Source organism: Equus quagga, chromosome 8 (genome assembly GCF_021613505.1).
Source record: "Equus quagga isolate Etosha38 chromosome 8, UCLA_HA_Equagga_1.0, whole genome shotgun sequence".
Lineage (NCBI taxonomy): Eukaryota > Metazoa > Chordata > Mammalia > Perissodactyla > Equidae > Equus > Equus quagga.
Genome location: NC_060274.1, coordinates 113471738 through 113499513, shown reverse-complemented (window position 1 = coordinate 113499513; position 27776 = coordinate 113471738). Strand labels below are relative to the sequence as shown.

Below are 27776 nucleotides of genomic sequence, written 5' to 3'. Positions count from 1 at the left end.
TGTGCTGGTAGGCCGGCCGCGGCGTGACGTCCTCGGCGTCCGCGCCCCGCCCCGCCCCCCGAGGCCCAGGCCCCGCCCCCCGGTCCTGGCCCGCCGCGGCTGTCCCCGCTCTGGCGCAGCGATGGCGGAGGCCGTAGAGCGCACTGACGAGCTGGTCCGCGAGTACTTGCTCTTCCGCGGCTTCACGCACACCCTGCGACAGTTGGACGCCGAGATCAAGGCGGACAAGGAGAAGGGGTTCCGGGTGAGGGGCCGGCGGGCGCGACGCGGGCAGAGGCGACCCCGAGGGATCCCGGAGCGGGTTGTCCCCCAGCGCTGCCCTCCGGGGCGGGAGCGGCGCTGTCACCGCGCCGGGGGGACCGTCGACTTTGGCGCGTCAGGGCCTCACTTGACAGATGAGGAACTGAGGCCCTGAGAGGGCACGTGACCTACCTGAAGTTGCCCAGCGAGTCAGGAGCATCGCCTAGGCTAGAGCCCAGGTGCCCTGACTCCTGGTCCAGGGCTCCGTTCTCCATCCCAGCCTCTCAGCAGCTGCTGGCCTGTCGTGGGCCAGGATGGCCAGGAGGTTTTAGGAGCTAAGGTTGGGTACCTGGTTGAGTTTTGGCAACAGAAGTATTCCAAAGTTGGCTTCCGAAGGTACTGGGAGCAAAGGCTTCTGCAGCCCTCAGTGTTAGCAGGGTTCAAGTATCCGTGGTGTTTGTGTAAAATGGCTTTGTCACTGACTCCTTGGCAGTGTTCTTCGGCAGTTGAGGAAGCTTTTATTGAACATTTTAAAACGTTATACTTCCTCTGCTCAGACATGATTTTCTGCTGAGAAGCTCTTGGAATTTGTGTGTGTGTGATTTGTTTGCTAACTTCAGTTGGTGTTGGCAGGTGAATTGAGAGAGACAGTGAGCCATCAGCAAGAGCACTGGAGAGGAGTTAGGAGATCTGGGTTCTTGTCTTCCCGAAGCTAGTGTCTGCTTAGTGGCAAAAGCACATCATTTCAGCTGTCCAGGCCTCAGCGTCCTGATCTTTAACATGGGCATGTTGGATTGGTATTGGTATCCAAAACCTCTTCCAGACTGTGTTCTGGTGTGATTGTTCCTCACAAGGAGGTGACTTCTTTGGCTGACACACTGAGCAGTGGTCAGGGCTTTGGTGGTGCCTTGATGACTTGAAGGAGTCATCTCACTGTGAGTCGTGGAATCCTGGCCCGGCAGAGCTAGGAGGAGGACCATGGAGACTGTCTCACTCTCTGTATTTTCACTTGTTGAAGTCTTAGGCAACTGAGACCAGAGAGATGAAGTGACTTTGCCAAGTTGGATGAGTAAGTCAGGCAGATCCAAGACCTGAACCCAGATCCCTTGCTTTCTGGGCCAGAGCACTTTAACATCGTGGAAATTTCAGGTGTCAGAGAGTCAAACCACATATCTAACATCAGAAAATAACCTAAAAGCCATTACTGTTTTGAAAGTTTTATGGATTGCTAACTTTAAAAAAAAATAACATCTAGAAGCCACAGCAAAAGGAAAAAGCCATATTAACTCTGTGGAGTGAGGGGAGAATTCTGTTCTGTCCTTCATCACCTTCTCCATCCTTCTTTCTCTCACCAGGTGGACAAGATTGTGGACCAGCTGCAGCAGTTAATGCAGGTGTATGACTTGGCTGCTCTTCGGGATTATTGGAGCTACCTGGAGCGTCGGCTCTTCAGCCGCTTGGAGGATATATATAGACCCACCATCAACAAGCTGAAAACTAGCCTGTTCCGCTTTTATCTTGTCTACACAATCCAGGTGCCTGTTGGTACAGGGATCCCTTGTGGAGAGAGTTCTTTGATCCAGAAATAGATTTTCTTTTAACCCCTAGGGAAGACTCGGTATGTTACTCTGGGAAAAGGTGAAACAGTCACAGTGCAAGTTATTTTTGGCTGTTTTCCTGTGTTTTTCCTTCTCATCTTTAGATCATCTGATTTGTCCTCCTCATTCCTGATTCCCCTCTTGTTTTAAGCACGTAAGCCTGGGTGGTGTTTCAAAGAACATAAGTAGCTGGGTTAAAGTTTGAGTAATAAAGGTTATAGCAGACCTGGGGGAATAAGTTACTTAGATTATTTGAAAATCAGCTAGGAATTAATTTTTAGGATGGAATTTATCATCAGGGCTTCTGTTTAAACCAGCTTCTTTGAAATTACAAGGAACTTGAGAAAAGAGTGGTGATTTCCTTTATTTTATAAGTTTGTAGATCATGTTTGGCCACTTACCTAGCAGGCTGGTATCCGAAGGCTCTGTCTTGTGCAGTGATGAAGAATCTTACCTCTGGACTTCTGTCTCTTCCCCCTCCTTGCTCCCTCCTGTCTTGGCAGACAAACAGAAATGACAAGGCTCAGGAGTTCTTTGCAAAGCAGGCCACGGAGCTCCAGAACCAGGCCGAGTGGAAGGATTGGTTTGTCCTGCCCTTCCTGCCATCCCCAGACACCAACCCCACCTTTGCCACCTACTTCTCTCGACAGTGGGCTGACACCTTCATTGTGTCCCTGCACAACTTCCTGAGTGTCCTGTTTCAGTGCATGCATATCCTTTCAGCTGCCTGGGGCTCTGGGCCCAGTCTGAGGCATCTAGACAGTGTGATCAGTGGCCGCTGCTCTTAATGCTGTCATTTCTCTACAAAATGCCCAAGGATCGTGTGAGGGGCTGCACAGATTGTGGTTATTTTCATCAGTCGGCCGGGGAATCATAGGTCTCAGAGCTGACGCTGTGCACAGGGATGAGACTGTCATGGCAGTGGGGTGTTAGTGCTGGCCTCTGAGAGGAGCCCTCACCCAGAGCTGACACAGGTTGGTAGGCAGCTGCTTTTAGTGAAACTGCCAGCCTCCAGAGCACCCTCTCTGGGAGTGGCCTGTGCCCTGGTGGAGATTGCTTGCCTTTGTTGGGGTTAGGTAGCAGGTAAGAAAACTTCTTGGGCTGGAACTACCTCCATGTGACAGTGACCTCAGTGTTCCTCAACTTTCCAGAAACCAGAGCAGCTTTAAGACTATATGTGTGGATATTTGAGAGAGAGAGAACGTAAGTAATTTACAGCCTGCCGTATTTACCATTTTGTCCTGGAAAGCCTGCGATCCCGAGGCCGAGGCCAGGGGCATCCTCTGTTGCTCGTGCTCTAGGCTAGAAGTCTAGGGGAGGAGAAGGGAGTCTAGTTTGATTGGGGCTGCCTGGTGAGTCACTGATAAATTGGGCGTGTGGAGGCCTGCCAGCCCGCCGCCGGAGGCTGTTTGGCCTCTGGGAGGACCTTCTTCTGCGGGTGGTAAGAAGGGCACTCTCCTTTCGTGTTGTGGGTGAGTATGGATTCCACCCACTCGTTCCAAGTTTGTCTTTTTTCTCTCCCTGCTGCTCTTCGTGCTGAGGGCTTTCAGTTGAAACTAGCAGGGGGCTCAGCCCAGAGATGGTTATGTCAAGACTACATGGGACCTCTAGGGAAATTGAGAATGTCACTCCAGATCTTATCAGTAGAAGACAGTGCCTTGCAAACCAGGCCACGCTCATTCCAGCCACAGTCTCTTCCCCAGCACTGAGGCCCTGCCTGCTGTGTGCCCCTCCTGACTGAAGCTGTCTGAGATGTTTGGGAAAGACAGACACCCTGACCCAGAATGTGGATGTTCATGGGGTGGCGTGTGGCCAGCCCTCCTGCCCAGCTGGTAGAGCAGCTGGCCATCTGCCTGCAGAGCCACTGGCTGCCGAGCTCTCTTTTAGCCGAATGTGGCTAAAGCTAAGTAAACTGGCTGTGAAGCCCAGGCTCTTTACTGCTGGTATTTGGCAAAAACCACTCAGGTTTGGATTTATGTCCTCTCTGTGGGCTGGCTGGGCAGATTGTCATGTTCCTGTGAGTCTGTCTGAATGAAATCAGGCCAGGCCCAGCATCGGGGGAGAGACTTTTCGTAAAGCCGTGAAGAGCCCACAGCACCGAGTCTGTTCTCTCTTCCCCGCGTCTCGTGTTCAAGGATGTGGCTGCTGTGTCAGGAGTTTGGGAAGGACTTTTAATCGTTTCACAGGCAGGCTTACTCTTTAACCTTGTGCACCAGTCCCCGTGATCCTGAACTTCGACGCGGAATGCCAGAGGACCAGCCAGGTTCAAGAAGAAAATGAAGTTCTGCGCCAGAAGGTTTGTTCTGAACAATCTTGCTGCTTGGGAAGTGCTTCTACTTCTCGTGTGTGAGATAGGGTAGCGGTAGCGGAGGGCTGATCAGTATAGGAAAGCTCTGATGTCAGAGGAGCGTGTGTCACCAGGGAGTCAGTGTTGGGGATTCGGGGGCTGTAAGAGTCTCTGAAAACCAGATGCGAGGTTCATCTTTTAAGTCCTGTGTGTAGCATGAACAGCATAGAAACAGTAATGAACTTCGAAGAGGAAAAGACTGTATGTGCTCATGCCTTACGACTAACCTGTTTTCGTGTCTGTTTTGTACCCCGAGTCCTTTTCCACGTCTATATTGTTTACAACCCAGATATAGCTGTTCTGCTCAGCTCTGTGTTTCTCTAGTCTGGTAAAATGGCAGAGCCAGGAGACCCACGTTTGCTTTTACATTTTGCCTGAGGATCATTTTTCTGTCCTTGAAATTAAGATATCTTCAGAAAAAGGAAGATTTTCAAAAAAAGGAGAATTATAAGTTGTTTACATTTTAGAGTTTAAGATTTTTGGGTTTTGAGTGTGTGTATGTAGTTTTCTTCAGGCAAAAGGTCAAAAATGCTGAGCTTCATTTAAAACATTTTTTCTGGGAGAGTTCCAAAGTTTGATTGTGTAGATTCCAAAGATTAAAGCGGGATTGGGCAGAGCTGTTTTTCTCAGCGAATTCAGGAAGAAGCAAGTCAGGTGATAAAAGGGAAATAAGTCAAATGATAAAAAGGAAAAAAAGTGGCGGGCCAGCCACATGACTGAGTGGTTAAAGTTCTACATGCTCTGCTTTGGTGGCCTGGGTTCACAGGTTCGGATCCTGGGACAGACCTGCTCTGCTCATCAACCATGCTGTGGAGGCATCCCACATGTAAAAAATAGACGAAGATTGGCATAAATGTTAGCTCAGGGCTAATCTTCCTCAAGCAAAAAAAGAAAAAAAGAGGAAGATTGGCAGTGGATGTTAGCTCAGGGCAAGTCTTCCTCACCAAAAAAAAAGTGGGTTTTGTGTATTGAATGGTTTTTAGGTTTCTCACCTCCCTAGAGTCAGGTAACAGTGGCCACTTGCCCATTTTTCCAGTCCACGGTGAGCAGAGAGGGACACAGGCACTGAGGCCAAGGGCCAGTGGCCTTTTGAGCCAGTGAGGAGGGTGGGTTTTGGATGTTGATGTGCCTGATCTTCACCTGGGGAGGGAAGATTAGGCGAGGTCACCTTCTAACTCGCCACCACCCCCACGTAGCTTTTTGCACTGCAAGCGGAAATCCACCGACTGAAGAAAGAGGAGCAACAGCCAGAAGAGGAAGAGGCCCCAGTTCAACACAAATTGCCTCCTTATGTCTCCAACATGGACCGCCTGGGAGACTCGGAACTGTGAGTGTGCACTGCACCTTGCCACTCGGGGGGCCATGTCCCCTCCACTCCCCTGTCCCCTGTGTTCTCCCCTGGGGAACACCTCGCCAAGACCCTCCTCCTGGCACTCACTGTTCTTGTCTGAGCTTTCTGAGGAAGGTTCCCAAGGAGTCATTCCCCACTCCCAGCCTCTGAGCCTGCCCAGGGAGGGGGAGCTGCACAGCTCTGCCAGGGGCCTGTACATCCAGATGTGCACAGCCTGGATAAATAACCCCTGTCGTAAAGCCTTGGGAAGTTTCGGTGCATTGAAAGGAGCACCTCATGGATGAAAAGATGACAACCCCAGGTTGGATGCGTTCCGCGGTAGAAGCGTGTTCCTGTCAGGCTTTGAAGAGGTAGGCGGATTGGGAGAGAGGTATTTGAGTGACTGTAAGAAAGAGCCAGTTAAACATCCAGGTGATGATAATCAAAGTAGCAGTTGAAGAAACAGAGGCATAGACAGGTCACAGTTAGTGACTGTGGGTCAGGGTGCAAACCCAGGCAGGCAGACTCCAGGCCTACCTATGGCCAAGCGCTGCTCCAGGTGAAACTGCTCTGGTTTCTGAGCTAGTGCCGCCTGGTGGAAATAAAATGCAAGCCAAAATGTAATTTAAACATTGTTAGTAGTTATGTTAAAAAAATTAAAGAAACAGGTGAAGCTAATTTTAGTGATATATTTTATTTAGCCCAATATAACCAAAATATTATTTCAACATGGAAGGAATATAAACAAAATATTAATTTTTACACTTTTTTTCATTCTAAGTCTTGAATTCCAGTGTATTTTATACCTCCAGCACATCTGGATTTGTACTAACCACATTTCAGCAGTACATGTGGTCAGTGGCTATTGGACAGTGCAGCCCTGAGCTTTCCCACAGCCCTCAAAGAAGAGCCACAGGCTTCACCATTGTGCCAGATAGGCTGCCAGCTCCCTTCTGTACAAGAAACGGTACCAAGGATAATGCCGCCTTACAGCCTGGGCGTGTGGACCCAGCTAAGGCCCTGGTCACTGGCACTGTCCACAGCCCAGTCCCTAGCTAAGCCTCCCATGGTCCCCCCAGCCCTGTGACCTGCCGGTGTGTCTGCTTGACCAGAGCCATGATGTGCAGCCAGAGGAGCGCTGCCCTGTCCCAGTCGCCTCGTGTGGGCTTCCTGTCTTCACTGCTGCCTCAGAGTAAGAAGAGCCCCTCAAGGTTGTTACCTGCCCAGGGCCCCCCTCAGGCTCAGAGCTTGGCCAAGAAAGAGTCCTCCAGCAGTCAGGTAAGTGCAAGCCCTGCCTTTCTAACTCTTGCCAGAGGCCTCTGACATCTGATTGCACTTCCAGACCTACTGGTCAAGTGCAGACTTGTCTGCCCACCCCTTAGGCCGGGTTTCTTTGGTATGCTGATGAGATCCTAAATTCATGACTCCTTCCCTTTCTTCCTCCTTCCCTGCTTTCCCTTCACAGACAAGTGATGACTCGGCAGGATAAGAATATAGTGCAGGAACTGAGAGAATAAGGAGGGAAATCCACTTAATGCATTCTCTACCCACCCCCACATCCTCACCTCCGGCTAGAATGGCAGGTGTTGCCGCCAGCTAATGAGGTGGTAGGCAGATGCACGTGTGCTGACTAAGGGTAGTGCCAGATCTCGGACCCAGGTCTAACCCAAAGGGACTCCCCTCCTCACCCAGCCCGCTGCCGCTCTGACCATCGCCTACGCTCCTGTGCTGGCTCTCGAAGGCCTGCGACACTCTGCGGATGACGGCTGGATGGCAGTGAGAGGAAGTGTGCTGTGGAGGTCCCTTCCCTTTTCTCATAAATTTTCTCTGAACTCATGAGGGCTTATGACTGTGATTTGGTGACTCAAGCGTGAATTCAAGCAATTCTGGAATTTTGAATTTCTGGTGATATTAAGTAGTTTGTAGATAAAGAGTAAATTAGAGTTACTTCTGAATCAATGTATTTCTTTTACAACTTGGTATTTACTGATTCTGCAAAGGACTTTCACTTTTGTAGAAGCTTGCAAGAGATTCTTGTAAGAGAATTTCTTTTATGTCAGCCTACATCCAAAACAGCTGAGGGTCCCACGGACTGGTTTTCCTATGAAATTCCTATGGTCAGAATTCATTGCTTTCAGAAATGCCTGCCAGAGGGAAAGTTTAATGATCCAGAGTTACTCTTTATTGCTTGGGTAGGGACCCTTTCTCTCTTCATATATTTTTTTTATTAGTTACAGATAAAGTAAGTCATCATAGTGTCTCCCTTCCTCTCCTGCCACCCTTGGCTTGAGAACAGTTGCAGGTGACACAGCAGTTTGGGGCAGCTTGCTGCCTCAGGGAGGTAGGGGTCCACCCCAGGCTGCCATCGGGAAGGCGGGCCTTTTGCACAGCACTTGGGTTCAGTATTGCTGGTGAAGTGCAGGCGCTGAGCAGGACACTGGAGAAGAAAGAGCCTGGGCTCTGGAGTCAGGCAACTGTGCTTTCAGCTCTGGCTCCGTATTTATCACCCTGGCTCAGATTGCTTAAATTCACCCCAATTTATTTGGGATGATAATAATAGTATTTACTCGCTGCAGGGAGAGTTACTTGAGCTGATAGAAGAGCCCTTGGGATATGCAGTGCCTGGCAGATTATAAGGAGTTTAGTAGTTGGTGGTGTATCTGTGAAGGTACTGGCTTACTTGGTACCCGAGTCAGTTCCGAGACCAAAAGTGCCAACTCTGCCCAATGACTACAACCTTAGCATCCGTGAGGTTTGTTTGAGGCAATCAAAAATCAACCACGGTTATTCCTACGACTGTTTTTCTGAAGTTCAAACCTTAAGATTAGAATTCCAGTCCTGTGGAATGTGGCCGAGTAAGTCTTACTGTTTGCTTTGCAGATGTCTCTCACCCTTTAATCTTTTATAAGTGTAATAGATGATGTCTGGAGTGTTTGGTCCCTTGAAATGTGCATAAAATTATGAAATTCAGTTTTATTAACTTGAAAGAAAACAGAGACAGCTTCTCTGGGGTTAAGCCTCGGGCCTTGCTCTTTGCGTGTTCAGGAATTAAGTGTCATATGATGAGGTTGAAATGGGACTGGGAATTTTTTGTGCAGTTCATGTTCAAGAGATGGGGGTAAGAATGTGTAATTTGCAGCAAACCTTCCTTACCTTGCCTCTAAAATAAATTCAAACAAAGCTTGGGTCACTATGTGATATGTTAACAGAGCACACCTCTTTCCGTTTCCTGAATGGAGATCGTAGATGTCTACCATCTGAAAAATCCGATGATTGAGCCACTTGCTTTTCATTGATTTATTAATTGGACTTAGCATTGATGTTTCAATTCTAAAAATAACTAGTTTATTTGAGGTTCAAGAAAGTCACAGAATTTAGAGATGGAGTACCTTTTCCGGCCCACCCTCCTATTGAGTAGAGGAGCACACTCTGCTTGATTGCTTTCTGTGGTGCCAAACTCACTGCTTGTCAGTGTGGGGTGGTTTGCCTGTTAGAAGCTCTTTGTAGAAACCTCTCTATCTGTTGCTCACTGATCTTAGCTTTGCCCTGGAGCTACATAGAATAAGGCTTCTTGTTCGGACGTCCCTTCCTGTCTTTTCCGTGCTAAGCACTCTGGTCATTCCTCTATCTCCCTTCAACTGTTTACCCATGTGGTGTGATTTCTAGACCCCTCACCATCCTGGTCCCCCTCCTCTGAGAGGACATTCTAATTTTTTAATTTCCCTATTACAATTGATGCCACATTTGAGTGTACAGTATGAGATGCTCTCTTACAATACGAAGTGCAGTTAGTGGTCTCATCACTTCCTATGATTGTAATGATGGGTAGCTTTTAACTCAGTAGAAGATGACATTGGTTTTTTAATAAGCCACATTGCTTATTAGTGCATATTAAGCACATAGTCTTTTTCTCACTAATACCATGCCAGAGCTCCGTGTTTTTTTTTTTTTTACTATTAATGAATAAGCAAACAAAAACACGAAAGCTGTGTGACTAAATTAGCAATATGTGAAATGTTTAGGCTTTCCTATGTTAAATATTATTTACATATAGCATTGTAAATTTCAGTCACATCAGCATTTTGCCCACTTGTGATAGGTCAGCATAACTGTTGTCATGATTACTGAAATGTTCATAGCATTATGATGGCAAAATATGTGGTGATATACTCTCCATGCTTTCAATACGAATCTGGAGGCAAAATTTAAAACACAAATGGAAGTAACTGTAAAACCACACTTCCCAAGCTTTCCTGCCATCTCTATGATACTAGCCCTGTGGGCACCTCAACAGCAGGCGCACCCAGCCTGCAGTTTTACTCCTTCCCTCCAGCTGTGATTCCGCCCCTTCCACCCCAACTCAGTAAGCTATGGGACTGCAAGTGGGAATTATGTTATTATAGAGATAACCTCTAATTGGCTGTAATGTAAAGAAAGCAAAGTGTCCACAAACTTCTGTATTTGTAACTCTTATTAGTATCAAATTACCTCACAGCTACTGAGACCTCAGCGGTAAGAACAGCTGCCCTTGGGGCTGTTTCCATGGATCTTAGCAGAATGGGGGAAAAGGGAGCCCTCTTCCGCATCTTTCATTTTGTAATTTCAGTGTTATGAGGACCTGCCTTCTGGGTGGCCTTATTTTGCTTCAGGTGAGACCAAATTACTGGAACTTGTTCTCTGCCCCATTTGGATGACTGCCTGGCAAGCCGTCTTCAGGCCACTGAAAATTAATGTATATCCTTGTCCAGAGTGAGAAGCAAGAAGGTCAAATGATACAGCATAGGTTCAGATATCTCTGCTGAGCGGTAGGAGACAGGTAGGTTACGATAGAATATGACAGAATGTAATCTGGACAGTTGGAATGTTATATGAATCCAGTAGTTAAGATTTTTATGAGGTTTACTCTTAAAGTAAAACACTCAATTTCCGGTTATGTCACAGTAAACATTTGTTTAAGTTATGTACTTTTGTAACTAGACACAAGTTTCCCTTAACCTGCTTCTTAAAGTCTTGTGTGGACAGCTGCATTATTATTGTTTGGTGGTGTTCACCCTTCTTTAGTAAATAACTGAGATGCAGTTTGAGGAGAAGCTCTCTTTAAGCAGGCTCTGATGGGTCTGTAGCTCTCTTGGTGCAAACTACCCTGTCATAAAAGTAGTTCTTCTTAATTTATTGCAGTGCCCTTTGTTAATGCCTGTTTGAATTTTCATTTTGGAGTATAGTCCAGTCCCCAGCCTGGTGATGCACTGGACAACTTCCTTGCTTTCTTGCCTTAGGGGGAATCACACCCTTTGTACTTCTTATTGTTATATTTCCCCTGCTTGCTGGGGAAGTGTAACAAGTGGCTCTTGTGTCAGCTAGAGGAATTTGAAGTCCATCCTAAACCTCCCTGGTCCATCAATATGGGCCAGTTGAATTGAGCACTCTTAACACCAAGTGTTGAAAAGAGAAAGACACCATTTATCAGGTGTAGTGGGTGAGTCAGGAAAGAAGAGAGTGCCAAAAGGTGCCTGTCTCCCCTCTAGCATTCCCCAACTTTGGTCCCAGGCAGGATACCCCTGTGGTCTGTGTGCTTTCCCTGGGCATGAATGCGGTATTATATGGGTTCTTTTCCCTTTTCTTCTCAAATATCCAGTTTAAAGATATTGGTCAGGTTAATAAATCTGTCAAACCTGCATGATAGTTGTTTCGGTATTTCTGAGACTTCCTCACTTGCCATGATCCTGCTAGTTTGGAAAACAGCTGTCAACCCAGGAAACCGATTTTCCTTCTCCTTAGCACTGTTTACATAGCTAGCTGTGGAGTTCCCATAGCTGTCTTTTAGGTTAGGAAAAGGTGACCCTTACCACCAGTTCTTCTGTCCTTTCTATCAAAATGTTAGAGCTTTTTGAGACATGTTTTAGAATTCTTTATTTCTAATTTTATTTATTTGAGTCCTCTCTTTTTCTTGGTAAGTCTAGCTAAAGGTTTGTCTATTTTTTTTATCTTTTTAAAAAAAGAGCTTTTAATTTCATCATTTTTATTGTCTTTTTAGTCTCTATTTCATTAATTTCTAGTCTGATCTTTGTTGTTTCCTTCCTTCTGCTGACTTTGGGCCTTGTTTGTTGTTCTTTTTCCTTGAGAAGATTATTTATTTGAGATCTTTGTTTCTTCTTAATGTAGTTATTTATTGCTGTGAACTTCCCTCTTCGAACTGCTTTTGCTGCATCCCATAAGTTATGGGATGTTGTGTTTCCATTTTCATTTGTCTCAAGGTACTTTTTGGTTTCTTCTTTGACCCATTGGTTGTTGAGGAGCATGTTGTTTAATCTCCACATATTTGTGAATTTTTTAGTTTTCTTCTTGTAATTGATTTCTAGTTTTATTCCACTGTGATGCTTGATATGATTTCAGTCTTCTTAAATTTATTAAGACTGTTTTGTGGCCTAACATATGATATGTCCTGGAGAATGTTCCATGTGCACTTGAGAAGAATGTGTATTCTGCTTCTGGATGGACTGTGCTGTAAATGTTCATTAAGTCTATCTGATCTGATGTGTAGTTTAAGTCCAATGTTTCCTTATTGATTTTCTGTCTGGATGATCTCTCCATTGTTGAAAGTGGGGTATTAAGTCCCTAATTCTTATTGTATTGCTGCCTGTTTCTCCCTTCAGATCTGTTCATGTTTCCTTTATATATCTAGGTGCTCCTGTTTCAGGTGCATAAATATTTCCAGATGTTATATCCTCTGGTTGGATTGACCCCTTTATCATTATATAATGACCTTCTTTGTCTCTTATTACAGTCTTTGGCTTAAAGTCTGTTTTGTCTGATATACATTTAGCTACCTCTGTGGAATTCTTTAGTCTAATTTGCCCTCTGGATCAGTAGATATGGGGAGGACTCAATGGATTTATGTAACGAGGGCTGGCACCCTTTGGTCACATCCCAGGGAGTGAGCACGGCCCCTCTGGGGACCATGTGAGGGACGCCATGGTTACCTCAAGACCTCTCTGTTATCAGTTGTCTTGCCCACCTCTTGCTTCTGGGAAGGTAAGAGAAGTCTTCCAGTTTCTGAAACCCTGGAACCTGTTCAGTGTTCCATGGCCCATGGGATACCTCTGAAGAATGGCCAGAAGCACAAAGAGAGGGCCTTGTCTTAGTTATGTTATTTAGCTTCAGGATTATGACATTTCTTCTTATCTTTTCTATTCAACATCACATGTCTTCCTCTTTAAGGAAATGTTTTTGATGTTCTTAGGATGGTACCTTGCAGATGGTAAACCATTCAATGCGTAATATATTTTGGTGCTATTATCATTATTGTTCTTGTTGGTTTTCTTCTTAGGTTATTTCTTTTGGCTTGTCCAAGAACCCTACTTCTCCCAAAATAAGCCAGAATTCAGAGAATGAAATACCCTCTCTAGAAGAAACATCTGTTACAAGCATAAGTAGATACCACTGGAGGTCGCCTTGGTCAGAAAAACAAAAATAACAAATATCCTGTAGGTCAGCCATAGTTAGGCTCCAGGTAAACTGATCGTCCTTTAAAATTTTCTTTCTTAACTGTTTACATGGCTCCAAGGTCCCAAGGAATCTATGTTAATCATTTTGAGTTGTTTAGTGTTAACAAAAAAATAACAAGTAAAAGAACGAGAAAGCAACAAGCAGACTGTAGTAAGTTTATTCTCTTGACTAAGGTCTTGTGTAGAGACGGCTTGTGAGGAGGTTGGTCCCAAACTTGAGTGGCTGTTTGCATCATATCCCTTTGCTAAGAATATAAAACGAAGGGTAGGGGAGGCAATGTTGACCATCACAGTTTGTGGAATAAGGTTGGAAAAAGGCCAGCCAGAGAATCTGGAAAGGTGCTGAGGTGACAGCTCCTGTTAAGAAGGCTCTAGATTAAGAATCTTCTCTCCATGGGGGCAGAGTGGGGGTTATTGAATACATTTGCTATAACCTTGGTTGACCTTATCACTCTTGTTAGGAAAAGGAGCCAGAAGATGCCAGTTTCTTTCCTGTCTAGTTTGTCTTGCTCAAAGGTCCTTGAATTTTCAATAATTTCTGTTAAGAATTTCTGGTTGCCTAGTGATCATTTCCAAATACCTCAATATTTGTTACATCAGCTGGCTTAGTCATACACTTGGCCCAAAACAAGAGAGGGTCTTGTGTTCCTTTTTCCCTCTAGATTGTGTGTTGCATAAATATATATTTCTTTGTATTGCCCAAACATACAGTTGATAATGTTTCTAACACCAAGCGTAGGGCCTGACCTGCCTCATACTCATCACTTAGTAAGTGCTGGTCTCCTGCCCCGTAACTAAAGGGAATTATTCTGATCAGATGAAGGAGATAGATGTCTGTCTACCTCCAGGTGACAGCTGTGGCAGGCTCAAGGGTGCTGGTGATCTGTCCTCTTGTGATAGGAACTAGAGAGAGGAGAGGAGGGGCCCAGACTGCTCGTGTTTCACTCTTGCCCTTGCCCACCAGTTGAGATGGTAACATTTTAACTCCCTGCTCAGCACAGCCAGGGGACCCTTACCCAGGAGCTGTGGGTGGAGACGCTACCCCCGGGCTCCTGCTCCCTCCTGGCCCAGTGTCATGGCCTGGGCACAAATGGCAAGAGACTTCCCAACCTACTGTCTCTCCCTCTAGACCGCTAAGGGGAAGGAGCCGGCGTGTGGGCCCAAGGACGGGAAGAGCCTCTTCAGTGGGCTGGCCACCGGGGAGTCCAGCTGGTCGCAGCACCGGCAGCGGCGCCTGCAGGATCACGGCAAGGAGAGGAAGGAGCTGCTCTCTCTGACTCTGCAGGTATGGTTTGGCCTCTCATGCCTGCCGCAGGGACAGCATATGGCTACTATGGAGGGCTGTGGGAAATGGGGGAGCGCGCAGGACCTGCTCTCCTCTCTCTTGATTTCTGCTGCTGTGCAGAGTATGATTTTGCCTAACTGGGTCTAATTGCCTGCGCTTTGGCTGTTTTGCTCATATTTTGCCTGGCTCCTCTGTGGTCCCTTTTCCCAAAATAGCATTTCCCTAAGTAGGGGCCATAAGATGCCAACTGAAAATGTTCCCACAAGATGAGTTCTGTGATTGAATTGGTTTGGGACCCCTTGCATACAGCGTCCTCCCCCGAAGTTAACTGTGCATGTTAATAGCAGCATGCCGCACGCTCTCAGTCTTGGCAGAGAGACACTTGTTTCCCTTGGTTTAACCCAGAATCCCCAAGACTTGCTTGATCACAGGAGCCTGTCTTCCTGCACCGCCTGAGGCCCATCTGCTAAAGTGGCGGCCCTGAAGGCCATGTGCCCACACAATGTCGTGTGGCGACCCAGGCCCTTGCCATGCTGCCCCTGAGCCTCCCCTTGCTGCTGAACATAGCTCAGGGTCTGTTCTTCCTGGTAGCATAAGCTGCCTCCATTGTATCAGATGCTCTGGATTGAAGACAACAAGCCCAAGGGATTTACTGCCTGTGTCTCTTGTGTGTGCCACCTTGTTGACCATTTATCTCCTAATTGGGGCTACTTGCCTATTTTAAAGGCATTTCTGCCCCTGCCCAGCCCTGTAGTGGTTCTGCTTTGATGGTAGTAGACCCTGACACTCCCATCTCAGATCCTTCTGTTCTGGCAGGCCCTGCAGGATTAAAGATGCACCTGAGCTCAGCCCCTCCCATAAGGCTCCTTTCTGAGCTCCAAGGTCTCTGTGCTCTATTTTTTACCATAGAACTGCTCTTCCTGTGACCCAGAGGAGCATCAGGAGCCACAGGGTGGCGGAGGTTGGCTGATGCCCCGGCCTGGGTTATGTCTGGGTGAGCAGGTAGTGATGTGGCGGCCACCACTTAGTGCACCAGGAGGCGGAGACCAGGGCAGCTGCGGACCCCGGGGTGGCAGGGTATGTGGGGTGCCCTCTGGCGTCTGGCCTTGCTCTGCTCCGCTGCTGTCCTTGGGTGGCCATGTTTATGCCTGGCCCGTGACCTCAGCCTCTCAGTCACCCCCTCCCAGGAGGAGGTGCTGGTTGGCATGGTGGAGTACTCGTGAGGGCCGGGCTTACCTCTGATTGACCCGGCTTCACATCCACATCCTACCCCTTGCAGCTCGTGACCTTGGGCAGGTTACTGACCTTCTGCAGCTTTCTGTCTTAGTTTCCATGGCTGTACAATGGCGTTAATGATGGGATCTCAGATGGTTTTGGGGAGGATTAAGTGAGAGAATCACTCATACTCACATGGCATGGGGCACACAGTAGGCACTCACTAACTGGATTCTGTTGTAATTGGCCTGTGTAGGCACTGTGTATCCTGAGCCCCATCAGCCCTGACAGGGAGGGGCGCCGGTGACCCCTCCTCCCTTAGCAGGGCATATGTGAGGTGCAGGGTCTCTAGAAAGGGGCCGTCGGCGAAGCAGGCCCCTGCCTCTCCCGGGGTGAGGGGGCGCTGCTCTAGCAGTTCAGAGCTCTCCTCTAGGCTCTGAGACCACTGAGACCTCCCTCAGAGCACTGCGGCCAGGCATTCTGGATATCCCGTCGTGTGTCCCTGGAGGAGGCTAATTACTGGGCCCAGCGCAGACCTGTCACAGTGACTTGTCCCACTTTGTTTTGCACAGTGTGCAGAGAAGAAGCCTGAAGCCAGTGGCCCAGAGGGAGAGCCCTGCCCAGAGCTCCACGTGGAGGCGGCGGAGACGCTGACACGGGCCTCCACAGCAGGCCCTGACGGCGGAGGGGTCCGCCCCGAGCAGCCATTCATTGTGCTGGGCCAGGAGGAGTACGGAGAGCACCACTCCTCCATCATGCACTGCAGGTGGGTTCCAGCCAGGGCGAGCCCACCAGGGAGTACACTGACCGGGGTGGGGGCTGGTCTTCTCGGGCTGTGCCTGTGAAGGTGTGACAGGCAGGAGTATGGGGGAGAACAGAGGTACAGATGGTGGGATGGTCCCAGAAGGACCGTGGTCACCCCTGAACAGTCAGAGGAGGGCACGGCAGCTGTCATCGGGGGTCCTGCTCAGAGCTGCTGTTGGCCTGGTAAACCTCTCCATCCTTTCTAACCATGGGAGTCTGAGCTTTAGGAACAAGTTACCTCTTATTTAACCCTCTCAGACTCACTCAACTTTAATTTGCTTTATGTGGGTACTTTCAGGTAAATATTTGACATGGTAAATATTTTACATGGTAAAAACCTGCCCTTTCATGAACAGACCCTCCTGGGGTGGACAGAGGGTCGGTGGGTTCCTTGCTTTGACAGCCCTGATGGGCTCCGGAGCTGTGAGGCTGGAGGCTCTCAGTCTCCAGAGCCTGCGAGTGCTGAGCGCGGGGCCGGGGGCATCTTGCCCACTGTCCTGTCCCCAGGGTTACCCACAGGGCTCGGCAGACAGTGGCTGCTTCATAGGTAGTTCTTGGACAAATGAGTGAGTGAATATTTCTGGAAATCGTCCATGCCTATCCTTGGTGTGTAGGCATTTGGCGATTATTTTTTAAAACAACTGGCAAGTCAGAACAGCCATCACCTGGACGTTAGCTGAGGAGGTGGCCGACTGAGGCAAGGATGCTACCAGCTTCCCTCTTTCTTTGGCCTTAGAGTGGACTGCTCGGGGAGGAGGGTCGCCAGCTTAGACGTAGACGGGGTCATCAAGGTGTGGTCCTTCAATCCCATCATGCAGACCAAAGCGTCCTCCATCTCCAAGTCGCCGCTGCTCTCTCTAGAGTGGGCCACCAAGCGGGACAGGCTGGTGAGTAACGTCTTGCCTCGTGCTCGCTCTGCGGTCTAAGTGACGAATTCCCCAGGGCTCTCCACCGTCGCCTCTGGCACCACAGGCTGAGTTGAAGCAGCCAAGCCAGGCTGCCTCCCTTCTCTCTCTCATTGGGAGTTTGGGGACCACACATCCAAGAGTGTCCCAGCAGGCTTCTGTCTGGGGGCGACAGGGAGGGTACTGGACTCACAAGAATTGAAATTAGACTGCGGTGGGGCCTGGAGAAAGCTCTCTGGTCAGACGGCACAGGCCATCTTCCTACCTGTGGTGGTCTGGTCCCCTCTCTATCTGCCCTGGGAGGGACCCGCTACCTTCCTGTTCTCCCCCATTAGCTCCTGTCGTCTGTCCGCGTTTCTAACAACCCACCACAAACATTCTCAGCGGCTCCCACCTGCTGCTGAGACCTCTCGCTGTGCCAGCCCCGAGGGAAGCAGCTTCAGCTGTGGGTGGTGTCCTGTCTTGTTACAGGTCTAACGCAGTCGTGTTAGGAGAGTCTTCCTCCTTCTGGACTTTAATATTTGCGATAGGATCTGTAGTTAAGCAGGCAAAGTTGATTTATAGTTTTTTTCTTTCGTTGTGTTCATTTTGAGGGGATCATAACTGGCCCCCCAAGGGAAAAACCTTGTTTTTTCATAATTTCTGACAGCTGCAGGAATTATCTGCAGGAGCTTCCCCACACCAGTGTGATTTGTCCAGTGAATGCCGAGGTCATAACGTGGGTGACGCTCCTGGGAACACCCCCAGACCTGCCTCTGGTGCTTTCTTCTGGTGGTACTCGTTATTACCTTTGAAGCTTTTCACCATTAAATCACAAATTCCTGAAGGCAAGGAGAACTGCTTCTGCTTTTTCTAGAGGCCTCCACAGGCCCAAGCTGGAGCTGTCTCCAGAACACGCACACGGGGCAGTGACGCAGGCCTGGGGAGCACCAGGGCCGGGACCTAGGGAGGTGGTGGGGAGGTCAGGAGCGAGAGGGAAGGTCTGGAACATCTGGGATTTCAAACGGAAAGAAAAGGAGGGCAGATCAGAGGGTCTTCTTTAGTCAGCTAGAACATTCCCACTACTGCACATCTGAGCTGATGCCTCTCTGCCATCCAGATTTCTTTTGTGATTCTGCTTGTGTTCAAGATCAGCTCTCATGTCTTTATTAGATTTCAAGGAGGTCCTTTTTAGCCAGATTTCACTGATCTACCTGGAGAAGTGCCAGGGCCTCACCCCTGCAGCCTGCCCAGACTGGTCCCTCACAGGAGGGGGCCTGGCCCACGGTGGTCCTGCCTGACCAGCCTGACCCTGGGCTTTTCTTCACACCTCCCACCCTTTCTCGTTCCAGCTCTTGCTGGGCAGTGGCGTGGGGACAGTGCGCCTTTATGACACGGAAGCCAAGAAGAATCTCTGTGAAATCACTATCCACGATGATATGCCCAGGTGAGCTGTTGGCCGCCCCCCACTCACTGTGCCCTGTGGGCCTGGTTCTTTGCTGAGCCTCTTACCCCGTCTCCTGTAGCAGGGCCCAGCCTCAGAGGCATAGCTCATCTTTCCTCTGTGGCCGGCGCAGTGCTGACCAGCCCCACGTGTGTTGCAGAATCCTGTCTCTTGCGTGCAGCCCCAGTGGGGCCTCCTTCGTCTGTTCGGCTGCGGCTCCGAGCCTCACTTCTCAGGGGGACTTCTTGGCCCCGGACATCGGCAGCAAGGGCACTAACCAGGTTCCTGGCAAGCTGTTGCTGTGGGACACGAAAACTATGAAGCAGCAGGTACGGGCCCTGCCCCTGGGGTCTCCCTGGGGCTGTCACCCTCCCAGACTCTACTTCTGAGTCTTTTCACTCTCTTTGCTTTGGTCTCCTCAGGTTTTGATTTGTCAGGAAATTTGAGAGTTGAAGTGTTGAAAAGGAGTAATACCCCATTTGGGCAGATTGCTAGCAACTTAAGTCATTCACAATTGTGCCACAAACTGAGAAGTCACACACAGCCTATTAGAGGGCCCTTGTGGCTATTTAAAAAAATTTTAATTTAATTTTTGTTTATCTGTAAAGACTTCATTTATTTTTGAGCAGTTTTAAGTTCACAGCAAAACTGAGAGGAAAGCACAGAGATTTCCCGGGTAGGCCCTGTGCCTTCACGTGCACAGCCTCCCCCACTGTGCACAGCCCACCGGAGTGTGATACGTTTGTTACACTTGATGCATCTGCACTGACTTGTCATAGTGACCCAAAGTCCGCGGTTTACATTAGGGTTCACTCTTGCTTTGAACATTCTGTGGGTTTGGACAAATGTGTAATGACACGTATCCCCCATGATAATATCATACAGCGAATTTTCACTGCCCTAATAATCCTCTCTGCTTCACCTCTTCATCCCTCCTCCTGCCTACCCCTGGCAGCTGCGGATCTTTGTACTGTCTCCATAGTCTTGCTTCTTCCAGAATATCATCTAGTTGGAATCACACAGCCTTTTCAGATTGGCTTCTTTCACTTAATATCGTGCATTCAAGTGGTTGATTTTTTAGGAGACAACTGGAATCTCCTTCTGACTCCCTGTTAACTTAGAATTGCTTAAAAATTATAGCAGCAGCTAGAAGTAGTGAGGACACATGCGTATTCTTGAGAAGTGACAGCCGTGTGAAAGCTTGCTCATGGGGCCATGTGGCCCACCTTCCTCAGGAGCTGAGGACCTGTTCCCACCCAGAACAGTAGATGCTTGCAGCTGTGACCCGAAGGCCTAGGGAGATTAAATGATGTTTAAAGTCACCTCTTTAAAAGGCAGTGATGTTTCTTATTAAAGTTAGTTTTGTGCTCAGAAGTGGTGTGGCCTTAAGTTAAACAGATTGTTTCCTGATGTTGCTGGACACTTGAAGGGTCCCTGTCTTACAGGTGGGCTGTGTTCTGAGTGTTCAGTTTGCCCCTCACTGCATCTGCTGGTAGCTAGAAATGGTGTAAATTCCCATCCGGAAGTCTCACAGGTGTCTCTAGCCCATCAGGGCCACACCCGAATTCTTGACCCCCGCGCCCCACCACGCCTGTTCCTCCTCTCGTTTTCCTCATCTTGGCAAATGCGTCCCACTGAGAAACTGTGCCTTTCTGGGCCCAGCCTTCTCCCTCACCCTGCACAATCAATCCATGAGCAAACGTTGTCAGTTCCACCTCCAAGATGTGTTTCCAGTCTGACCACATCTATGCACTTACAGGGACACACCCTAGACCTGCTCTCTAGCGCCCCTCAGCGGACAGCTGCAGGACCTCCTACTGTGGCCACCACACCCTGTGCTCCCCACCGCACCCCCTGCCAGGGGTAGGCAGACAGTGCAGCACGTCATTCTTCTTCCTGCTCTGCCAGGTTTCTCATCCGCATTCCCTCAGGCCCTGCATGGTCCACTCCTCCCCACGCTCCAGCCTCCTGGTACTTCCTGCCCTTCTCATCCTGCACCGCAGGCCCTTCCTGCATGCTGTCCCCTCTCCAGAGGGTTCTTAGCCCACTCTGTCTGGCAGACATCTGTCCTCCCGCATCTCTTAGAAGCTTTCCCATATACAACCCAGTTTTATTAGGTCTTTCTTAATCTTTCTGTTTTCCTCAAGGCACTTACCATGATTTGTAATTTCTGTTTACTTGTTATTTTAAAATTTTTGATTAAATATGGAATACTTACAAAAGAAGATTGAAATTATAGGTATATGGTATAATGAGAAGAAAAGCCATAAAATGAGCACCTATATACCACGACAGTTTAAAAATGAAAGATTACCAATAGTTTTTATGCCCCTCTGTGCCCCTCCCCAATTTGGGTCTCCTTCCTCCTATCAGAGAGAATTATCTTGAATTTTGGTTTATTATTCCATTACATTTTTGCATTTATTTTTTATTTTTATGTTTTTTGCTAGCTTCAGTTCTCCCTGGATCCAGAGCCCATTGCTATCAACTGCACAGCCTTCAATCACAATGGGAACTTGCTGGTCACAGGGGCGGCTGACGGCGTCATCCGGCTGTTTGGTAAGCAAGTGTGCTCATGGCAATCCTGGTCCCCTCCTTAAATGGCCCAGGGAAGAGAGTTGGGTTTTTCCCGCTGGACTATAGGCTGGCAAACCCGATTCAAGATGCTCATAATAGAGATTAACTTTGGTCAGGGTCTGCTGTTTCCAGAACACCCTCTGTAATCACCTTGCACGTGGTCAGTTTCAGTGGACGCAGGAGGGGTGGAGCTTAGCAGCCCATCTGTCTTGAGCTGTTCCATCTGAGTCCTCAGGCCTAAGTGAGATCCAAGAGGACACACGAGAGTAATGCTGTCCTGTCCTCTTGGTGCGGCTAGTTGATTATAACATAAAAGCATTACAACAGTGTGCACTGGAATCATCTGGCGTGCTGTTTAAATATGTTCATGCTGCGCCTGTCCCAGGAGACCCAGAGTCGGAGGGTCTGGGATGGGACTAGTGACTGTGTCTTTAACAGATCCCCAGGGTGCCCTGGTGGGAAGTTACAGAGGCCTCCTAGGAAGGACTTGTGTGTCCTCCTAGACATACGGGCTCTGCCCAGGGATTGCTGAACCTTACTTATGACCTAGGGAAAGAAGCTGCTTGTGAGGCTCAGAAGCAGCCTGGCCTCTTCAGCAGGTGCCTCCTGTCATGGGCAGATGTCTCCCCAGGGCCCGGGCGGGAATCTTAGTGGCGTCTGTTGCCTCAGATATGCAGCAGCACGAGTGCGCGATGAGCTGGAGGGCCCACTGCGGGGAGGTCTACTCCGTGGAGTTCAGCTACGACGAGAACACCGTGTACAGCATCGGCGAGGACGGGAAGGTGGGTGAGCAGGGTCTGGATCAGGAACTTCCCTCCCTCTGGCTCAGGCATCTGAGATTCCAGAGCGCACCAGAATAGCATGATGGGCTGGGTTTAAATCCTGACCATAGCTTTTACTAGCTCTGACCTTGAGCCTCTCTCTACCCTGTTTTGTTGTCTGTAAAACAGGGATAATAAAAGTGACCAATCTGAGGGGATCTTTGTAAGATTAAATAAGTTCAGTGTGCATTGGCCATTCTTATGAAAGAGGAGTACCCACATCCTTCCTCCTTGTTGTAGCAAAGTGACTCATCCCGCTGTAGATGGAGAGGTGGGGTCCGGATTTGGGGCCAGGTTGTGCTGCCGTGAGCTTGGTTGTTGGGTGGTCACAGCATGGATGTGTCAAGTTTGCCAGGGACAGCTGCATAGGCCTGAGCAGAGTCAAGAATTGTAAAAAGGAAGCTGGGGGAAAAGGTAATACTAAGTGTCGCCTTGTAGATTCTCTGGAAAGATACGTTAGGATCCTTAGAAAGGTAACTGGGGTGGGAGAAAGACTTACTTTTCCTGTATACTCTCCTGAACCTTTTGGATTTTATACTATCTACCTGTGTTATCCATTGAAAACAGTAATTAAGAAATAAATTTTTCATTTGAAAACTATGGGAAAGGATTTTTAAATTAAAGCTTGACTTCCTATTTATTTGGGTAAGATTCTCAATTAAGAGAGGGTCACAGCCAGGTAGCCTGTCCACCTGGTAGCTGAAGGATTATATACACTACAGTGCATGAAGCTAAGTTTATAGCTACATCACTCATATTCAATTGATTGCACTACTGAGAAACTGGAAATATATTTGGATTTTGTCCTTTCCACTTTGTTCCTAAGTCGGAAAGATCTAGTTGGGTTCTGACCCTAAGAATAATGATGATAATAGTAATAATAACAACCACGATAATGGTCATGTGAAGTGTTCTCCCTGCTTGAGAGACGAGGAATCCATAAAAAGGAAGTTGCCTATCTTTGTCCCTTCCTGGGATCAGGCCAGAGAGAAAGTTCAGACTTTAATGTGAGGTTGCTGATTCTTTTTCTAGATTTTCTTCACTAAAAAAATTGCTTAAATTGTGTTGGGAAGAGATCAGACTGGGGAGTCATCCTACCACCTTTTCTGGTGGCCTGTAGACCCATCACCTCGGCTCCGGGGTCTGTCCCCACTCCTCCTCCCAGGCCTGGGTCCTGGTGGGCTGTGGCCAGCCCCTGCTGAGAGAACATTCTGGATGTGCTTTGTGGTTGCAGTTCATCCAGTGGAACATCCACAAGAGCGGCCTGAAGGTGTCTGAGTATGGGCTCCCTGCAGATGCCACGGGTCCCTTTGTGCTGTCTGGTTACAGCGGCTACAAGCAGGTTCAGGTCCCCCGGGGCCGACTCTTCGCTTTTGACTCAGAGGGAAATTACATGCTGACGTGTTCTGCCACAGGAGGCATCATCTACAAGGTACCTGGCAGGGTATTTTGGTGGGCAGGGAGGTTTCTCCCTGGAGGTCTGGGCTGGGCTGAGCATGGGCTTTCATCCCCATCCCTGTCTCTGCCCCACGTGACCATGCAGAAGCCTTTGACCCAGGATGGACAGCACCTGGAGCCTCCTTGCTAAGGCCAGGCAGGGGGTGATTCTCAGCTCCGGGAGAACAGGCAGGAGTGGGAGCAGAGAATGACACGCCTGTCCTCTCTGCTCATCCATTAGCTATCTTTTGACAAGATTCTGTCCCTTTTCTGCCTCTGTTCTTTGGGAATAATACTTATTACAGTTATGTGTCACTTAACGGCGGGGATTCATTCTGAGAAATGCATCATTAGGCGATTTTGTCATTGTGTGAACATCACAGAGTGTACTAACACAAACCCAGACGGTATAGCCTATTACACACATAGGCTACATGGTACTAATCTCATGGGACCGTTGTCATATATATGGTCCCTTGTTGACTCAAACATTATGTAGCACATGACTGTATAGAAACATTAAGAAAGAGGGAGAAGTGTGTTGGTTTGGAGGTGGTCTATTTTAGTTATTCTAATCTGGTATAGATTTATTATTTTATTAGAGGTCCTGTGGGTCAAGGACACTACAATCCATGGCTGAGACAGAAATTTGGGGGTGTGATTTGTCAAACCAATGATGTTTTGTTCCTCAGATTATATACTTGTTTGAATTCTCATGTCAGAGCTTCTCTGGCTCATGTGCTTTTTCATATAATTGTATGAAATTACAAATATCTTCTGTTTTACTAGTATTATCAAATAGACTCGCGCTGAAGATTTGTGTTGGAGCCTAAGCACGTGTTTCTGGTACCACGTGAATTCAGTTCTTAGCCTCAGGGTGAGCTCTTTGCCTGATGGTGATGTTTCATCTGTAGGTATAAAGAGTCACAAGGTGGAATGTTCTCTGCTCGGGGGCTATCGGTGCTCTCACGGCCGTGGCTGGGCAGGCAGTGGACAGCACATGCTTTGAGCAGCAGTTGTGTGCAGGTATTGGCCATGCACACAGGAGGGGGAAGTGTGATCCTGTGATCCTGGGCTGACATTTAGAAAGAGATGCACAAGCACCAGCACTGGCGATGGTGCATGGTTAAGGGTTCTGAGTGAAGGAAGCTGAGGGACTGTGTCCTCAGGGAAGACCCCTGGGGGCCAGTCTGTGGATGTGAGGACTTTGAAGGAGGAAGAGAAGTTGGGAGGGTGGGGAGGAAGGCAGGCCTTGGGGCCCCACAGGGGCAGAGGTGAGCGGGGTCACATGAGTGGAGTGAGGGGGAAAGGGAGAGTGCGAGGTGGGAAGGAAGGAGCCTTCTGGCCTGTTGACCTGGATCGTGGCTCCGGGAACTCTGGGTTTACCTTCAGTAGCCTCCTCTGTTCCACAGATGATGATTTGGGTGGCTCTTGTTCTCTCCTTAGAAGTTAGCTCCATAATTTCTTCTAATTGCTATTGGGAGATACTATAAAAAGCTTTCTGTTTACAAGCCTAATTTTATTTTATTATTTAAAAGTTGAGTTTCAGGTAGGCTATACTTCACTCTCCATGTGATTTTATGTGTGTTATGTGTGCGTTGTATGTATGTTTTGTGTGTATATATATGTATTTTACTTTTAATCATACAGCCTTTGTCATTTGTCCTGACCACTTTATATGATTTGTAGTCAGACTTGCTCTATAACCAATAATATATAACCAATTAATTGGTTCAAGGATTTTCCTCTGTATAATTTTTAAAATGCCAATAATGGGGTCTAATTACTTAAGGAATATAATGAACTTCAGATCACAGTTTTACAATCTATAAGCAATTTATGATTTCTAAAGATGTTTCTCCACAAAGGCCAAATACTTCCTGCCTCTTGCTCATAGATGATATGTGTAGGTGGCTTGATCGTTATTCACTCTCTCCTGGATTCCCCTTCCTTATCACCTTTGACCGACTCTTCACTCCTGTGCAGAGTTCTGGATGGCTGGTGCAGGTGGACTGGAGGAGAGCCATGAAGCTTGTACACTGATGGCCAGTCTGCCTGCCTCAGTGCTGTCCTGGGTGCTGCGGGCTGGCCACACTGTGGGAGGTGACCACGATCCTGTCCTCATGCAGCTTGCGTTCCCTGGGGGAAGCAAACATAAAACAAAGAAGCAGATACAGTCTGTGATATAATGCCAGGAGCAATAAATGAAGCTGGAAGAGAACAACTGGGGTGGTGCGGGGGGCACTGGCCCACAGCAGGTTAGAGGCGGCAGAGAAAATTCTCTGACTTTTAGCATGTATCAGGGACTTGTTTTCCACTTAAGATGGAATAACTGTAGTCAGGATAATGAAGTTATTTCCTGGTCTAAGAAATTAAACTGAGACTTTATGAAAAGGTGAGCATGTGTACCTGGGCACGTCCTCAGATTGGGGTGGCAGCCCCCAGGCTCGAGGAGATTTGGTGGATAAAGTGATTGTGTTTGTGAATGGTGTCTACTGATACTTCCTACTCTCTCCTGTCCTCTTGCAGCTGGGCGGGGATGAGAAGGTTCTGGAGAGCTGCTTGAGCCTGGGTGGCCACCGAGCCCCTGTGGTCACCGTGGACTGGAGCACAGCCATGGACTGCGGGACCTGCCTCACTGCCTCCATGGATGGCAAGATCAAGCTGACCACCCTCCTGGCTCATAAACTCTGATGGGACCTGCCCCAAGGGATACCCACGGAAACAGTATTATCCTGGGGGGTTGGGAGAGATGAGGCAGGAAGGCAGATGCTCCACTTCTGGCTCCTTGCCAGTGTGTGGAGTCTTCAGGGAAAGACTGTCTGGGGGCTTGGCGCACTGCCTAGCTGTGGTGACTGGAACAGGAGCCACACAGAGTAGTGGCATGTGTTCCCCGAGACCAGCATGCTGGGCTCTGCCAGAAGCATGCTGCAGATGGCGGGAGGAAAGCTCAGGAAGCAGGAGATGCATTGTGATGGCTGCTCTGTTGGCCCAGGAGAGATTGACAGTATTTTGTATATATTTGCTCATTTTTCTTCTTTTTTAAAAAAAGAATGCTCCTGTGGTCACCTGGTATCTCTTTCTGGAATGTGTGTGCATCAGACCGTCTCACTTCACCCTTTACCCTGGCAATGGTCAGCCGCGAACCTAGGTCCCCCACCCAGCTCTTACCTCCCGGCTGTGGGGCTGACCCGTATTGGAGGTTTGCTGGTTGCTTTGCTGTAGAAGTAAAACATCCTCTCTCTTCCCTTCCACTGGCTAACTATAGTTTGTGCTGTGCCAGTTGCTTTGGGCTCAAGTCAAGGAGGCCATAGTGTTCTTTTTCTTCTCTGAGAGTGGTGGAGCTTCTCCAGATGAGGGCAGGGTCTGAGCCTTCTGCTCATGGCTGCCGCTCTCCATCCAGTGGCAGCAGTTCTCCAGTTTCTGTCATTGGTGGCTCCTCTCCTCCTTTCAACTTCACATCCTGGAGGTTGAATGGAGTCCCGGCCAGCACCCTCTGCTGGTGAGAGGCCAGAGGAGCAGAGCAAGTCCCCCAAGTTGTTGGGGCTGGAACTTGGGATTCAGGTCATTCCTGCTGTGGCTCAACAGAGCCTCATTCCACTGTGTCCACATCCCTGCCCGTGACCTGCCCTCTGCTCCCTGGCTGGGATGGGACCGTGAAGAGGCAGATGCTCCCACAGGGGGAGGAGGAATGAGTGCTACTCCCCTTCTCTCACTTGTATTTCCATCTGAGGTGGGTGAGGCCTGGGCCTCGGGCTCCACCCTTGACAGGGTGCCCTTGTTGCTAAGCTGCTCAGGACACTCATCGTAGAGCCTCTTTGGGCTCCAGCCCAATTCTAAGGGGGCAGGTCTGGAGTGGGGGTACTCCCAGTTACCTACTTTTGGAAAATCCTGAAGAAATTGGTACTAAAGCCTTGGCTGCATTCTCCTGGGAGTTGGTGGAAAAGTAGGGAGGTATTTACGTGGCTTAATTATGAGAAGACACCAGAGACTTGGTAATAAGTAGTTACACATTTTTACCCATTTCTACCCTGGTAATCTTCCCTTTAAATGAAGAAGACCAAGACTTTTCCATTTATAATTTTTCCCATCTTCTGCATTGAAATAGCAATCTTATTTACATCCCCCAGTTATTCTGTAGGACATTTAAAAAGTGGTCATGTGTTTCATTTGAGTAAGAAAATTCATTGTTGACCTTTTCTTCAAAGTTTTTTCTCAGTTGCTGTCTTATCACCCATCTTCTCAGTATGGTCTCCACAACTTGCTGAATGTCTTTAAGGATTGCAGAG

The 27776-nt window shown here is 48.4% G+C and overlaps 2 protein-coding genes across 3 annotated transcripts in view; one reads left to right on the top strand and one right to left on the bottom strand.

Moving 5' to 3' along the window:
* STRA8 (stimulated by retinoic acid 8) overlaps nucleotides 1–2335 on the bottom strand; it is a 42035-nt gene extending 39700 nt beyond the window's left edge. Inside the window, exon 1 of the mRNA XM_046669391.1 lies at nucleotides 2240–2335. The gene's annotated coding sequence lies outside the window, so the exon portion shown is untranslated. The remainder of the gene's footprint in view (nucleotides 1–2239) is intronic.
* On the top strand, nucleotides 77–26560 carry LOC124243632 (WD repeat-containing protein 91). Of its 2 annotated transcripts, none has more exons than XM_046669390.1 (15): nucleotides 77–244; nucleotides 1596–1775; nucleotides 2342–2549; nucleotides 4052–4134; nucleotides 5382–5512; nucleotides 6628–6793; nucleotides 14150–14305; nucleotides 16093–16286; nucleotides 17061–17211; nucleotides 18561–18655; nucleotides 18813–18981; nucleotides 21103–21211; nucleotides 21899–22011; nucleotides 23285–23482; nucleotides 26017–26560. In XM_046669390.1, the coding sequence occupies exons 1-15, from the start codon at nucleotides 122–124 to the stop codon at nucleotides 26179–26181; spliced, it is 2241 nt and encodes a 746-aa protein (XP_046525346.1). In that variant the 5' UTR covers nucleotides 77–121; the 3' UTR covers nucleotides 26182–26560. The 2 variants fall into 2 exon arrangements, with proteins under 2 accessions (XP_046525346.1, XP_046525345.1); XM_046669389.1 differs by having other exon boundaries at nucleotides 6595–6793.
* The last annotated feature ends 1216 nt before the right edge of the window (nucleotides 26561–27776 follow it).

Excerpts from the sequence above, each read along its gene's own strand:
- LOC124243632 (XM_046669389.1), top strand. The coding sequence starts at position 122 with ATGGCGGAGGCCGTAGAGCGCACTGACGAGCTGGTCCGCGAGTACTTG. Across the intron at positions 18,656-18,812 it reads ATCCACGATGATATGCCCAG|AATCCTGTCTCTTGCGTGCA; the intron begins GTGAGCTGTTGG and ends CGTGTGTTGCAG. Across the intron at positions 22,012-23,284 it reads GCATCGGCGAGGACGGGAAG|TTCATCCAGTGGAACATCCA; the intron begins GTGGGTGAGCAG and ends TTGTGGTTGCAG.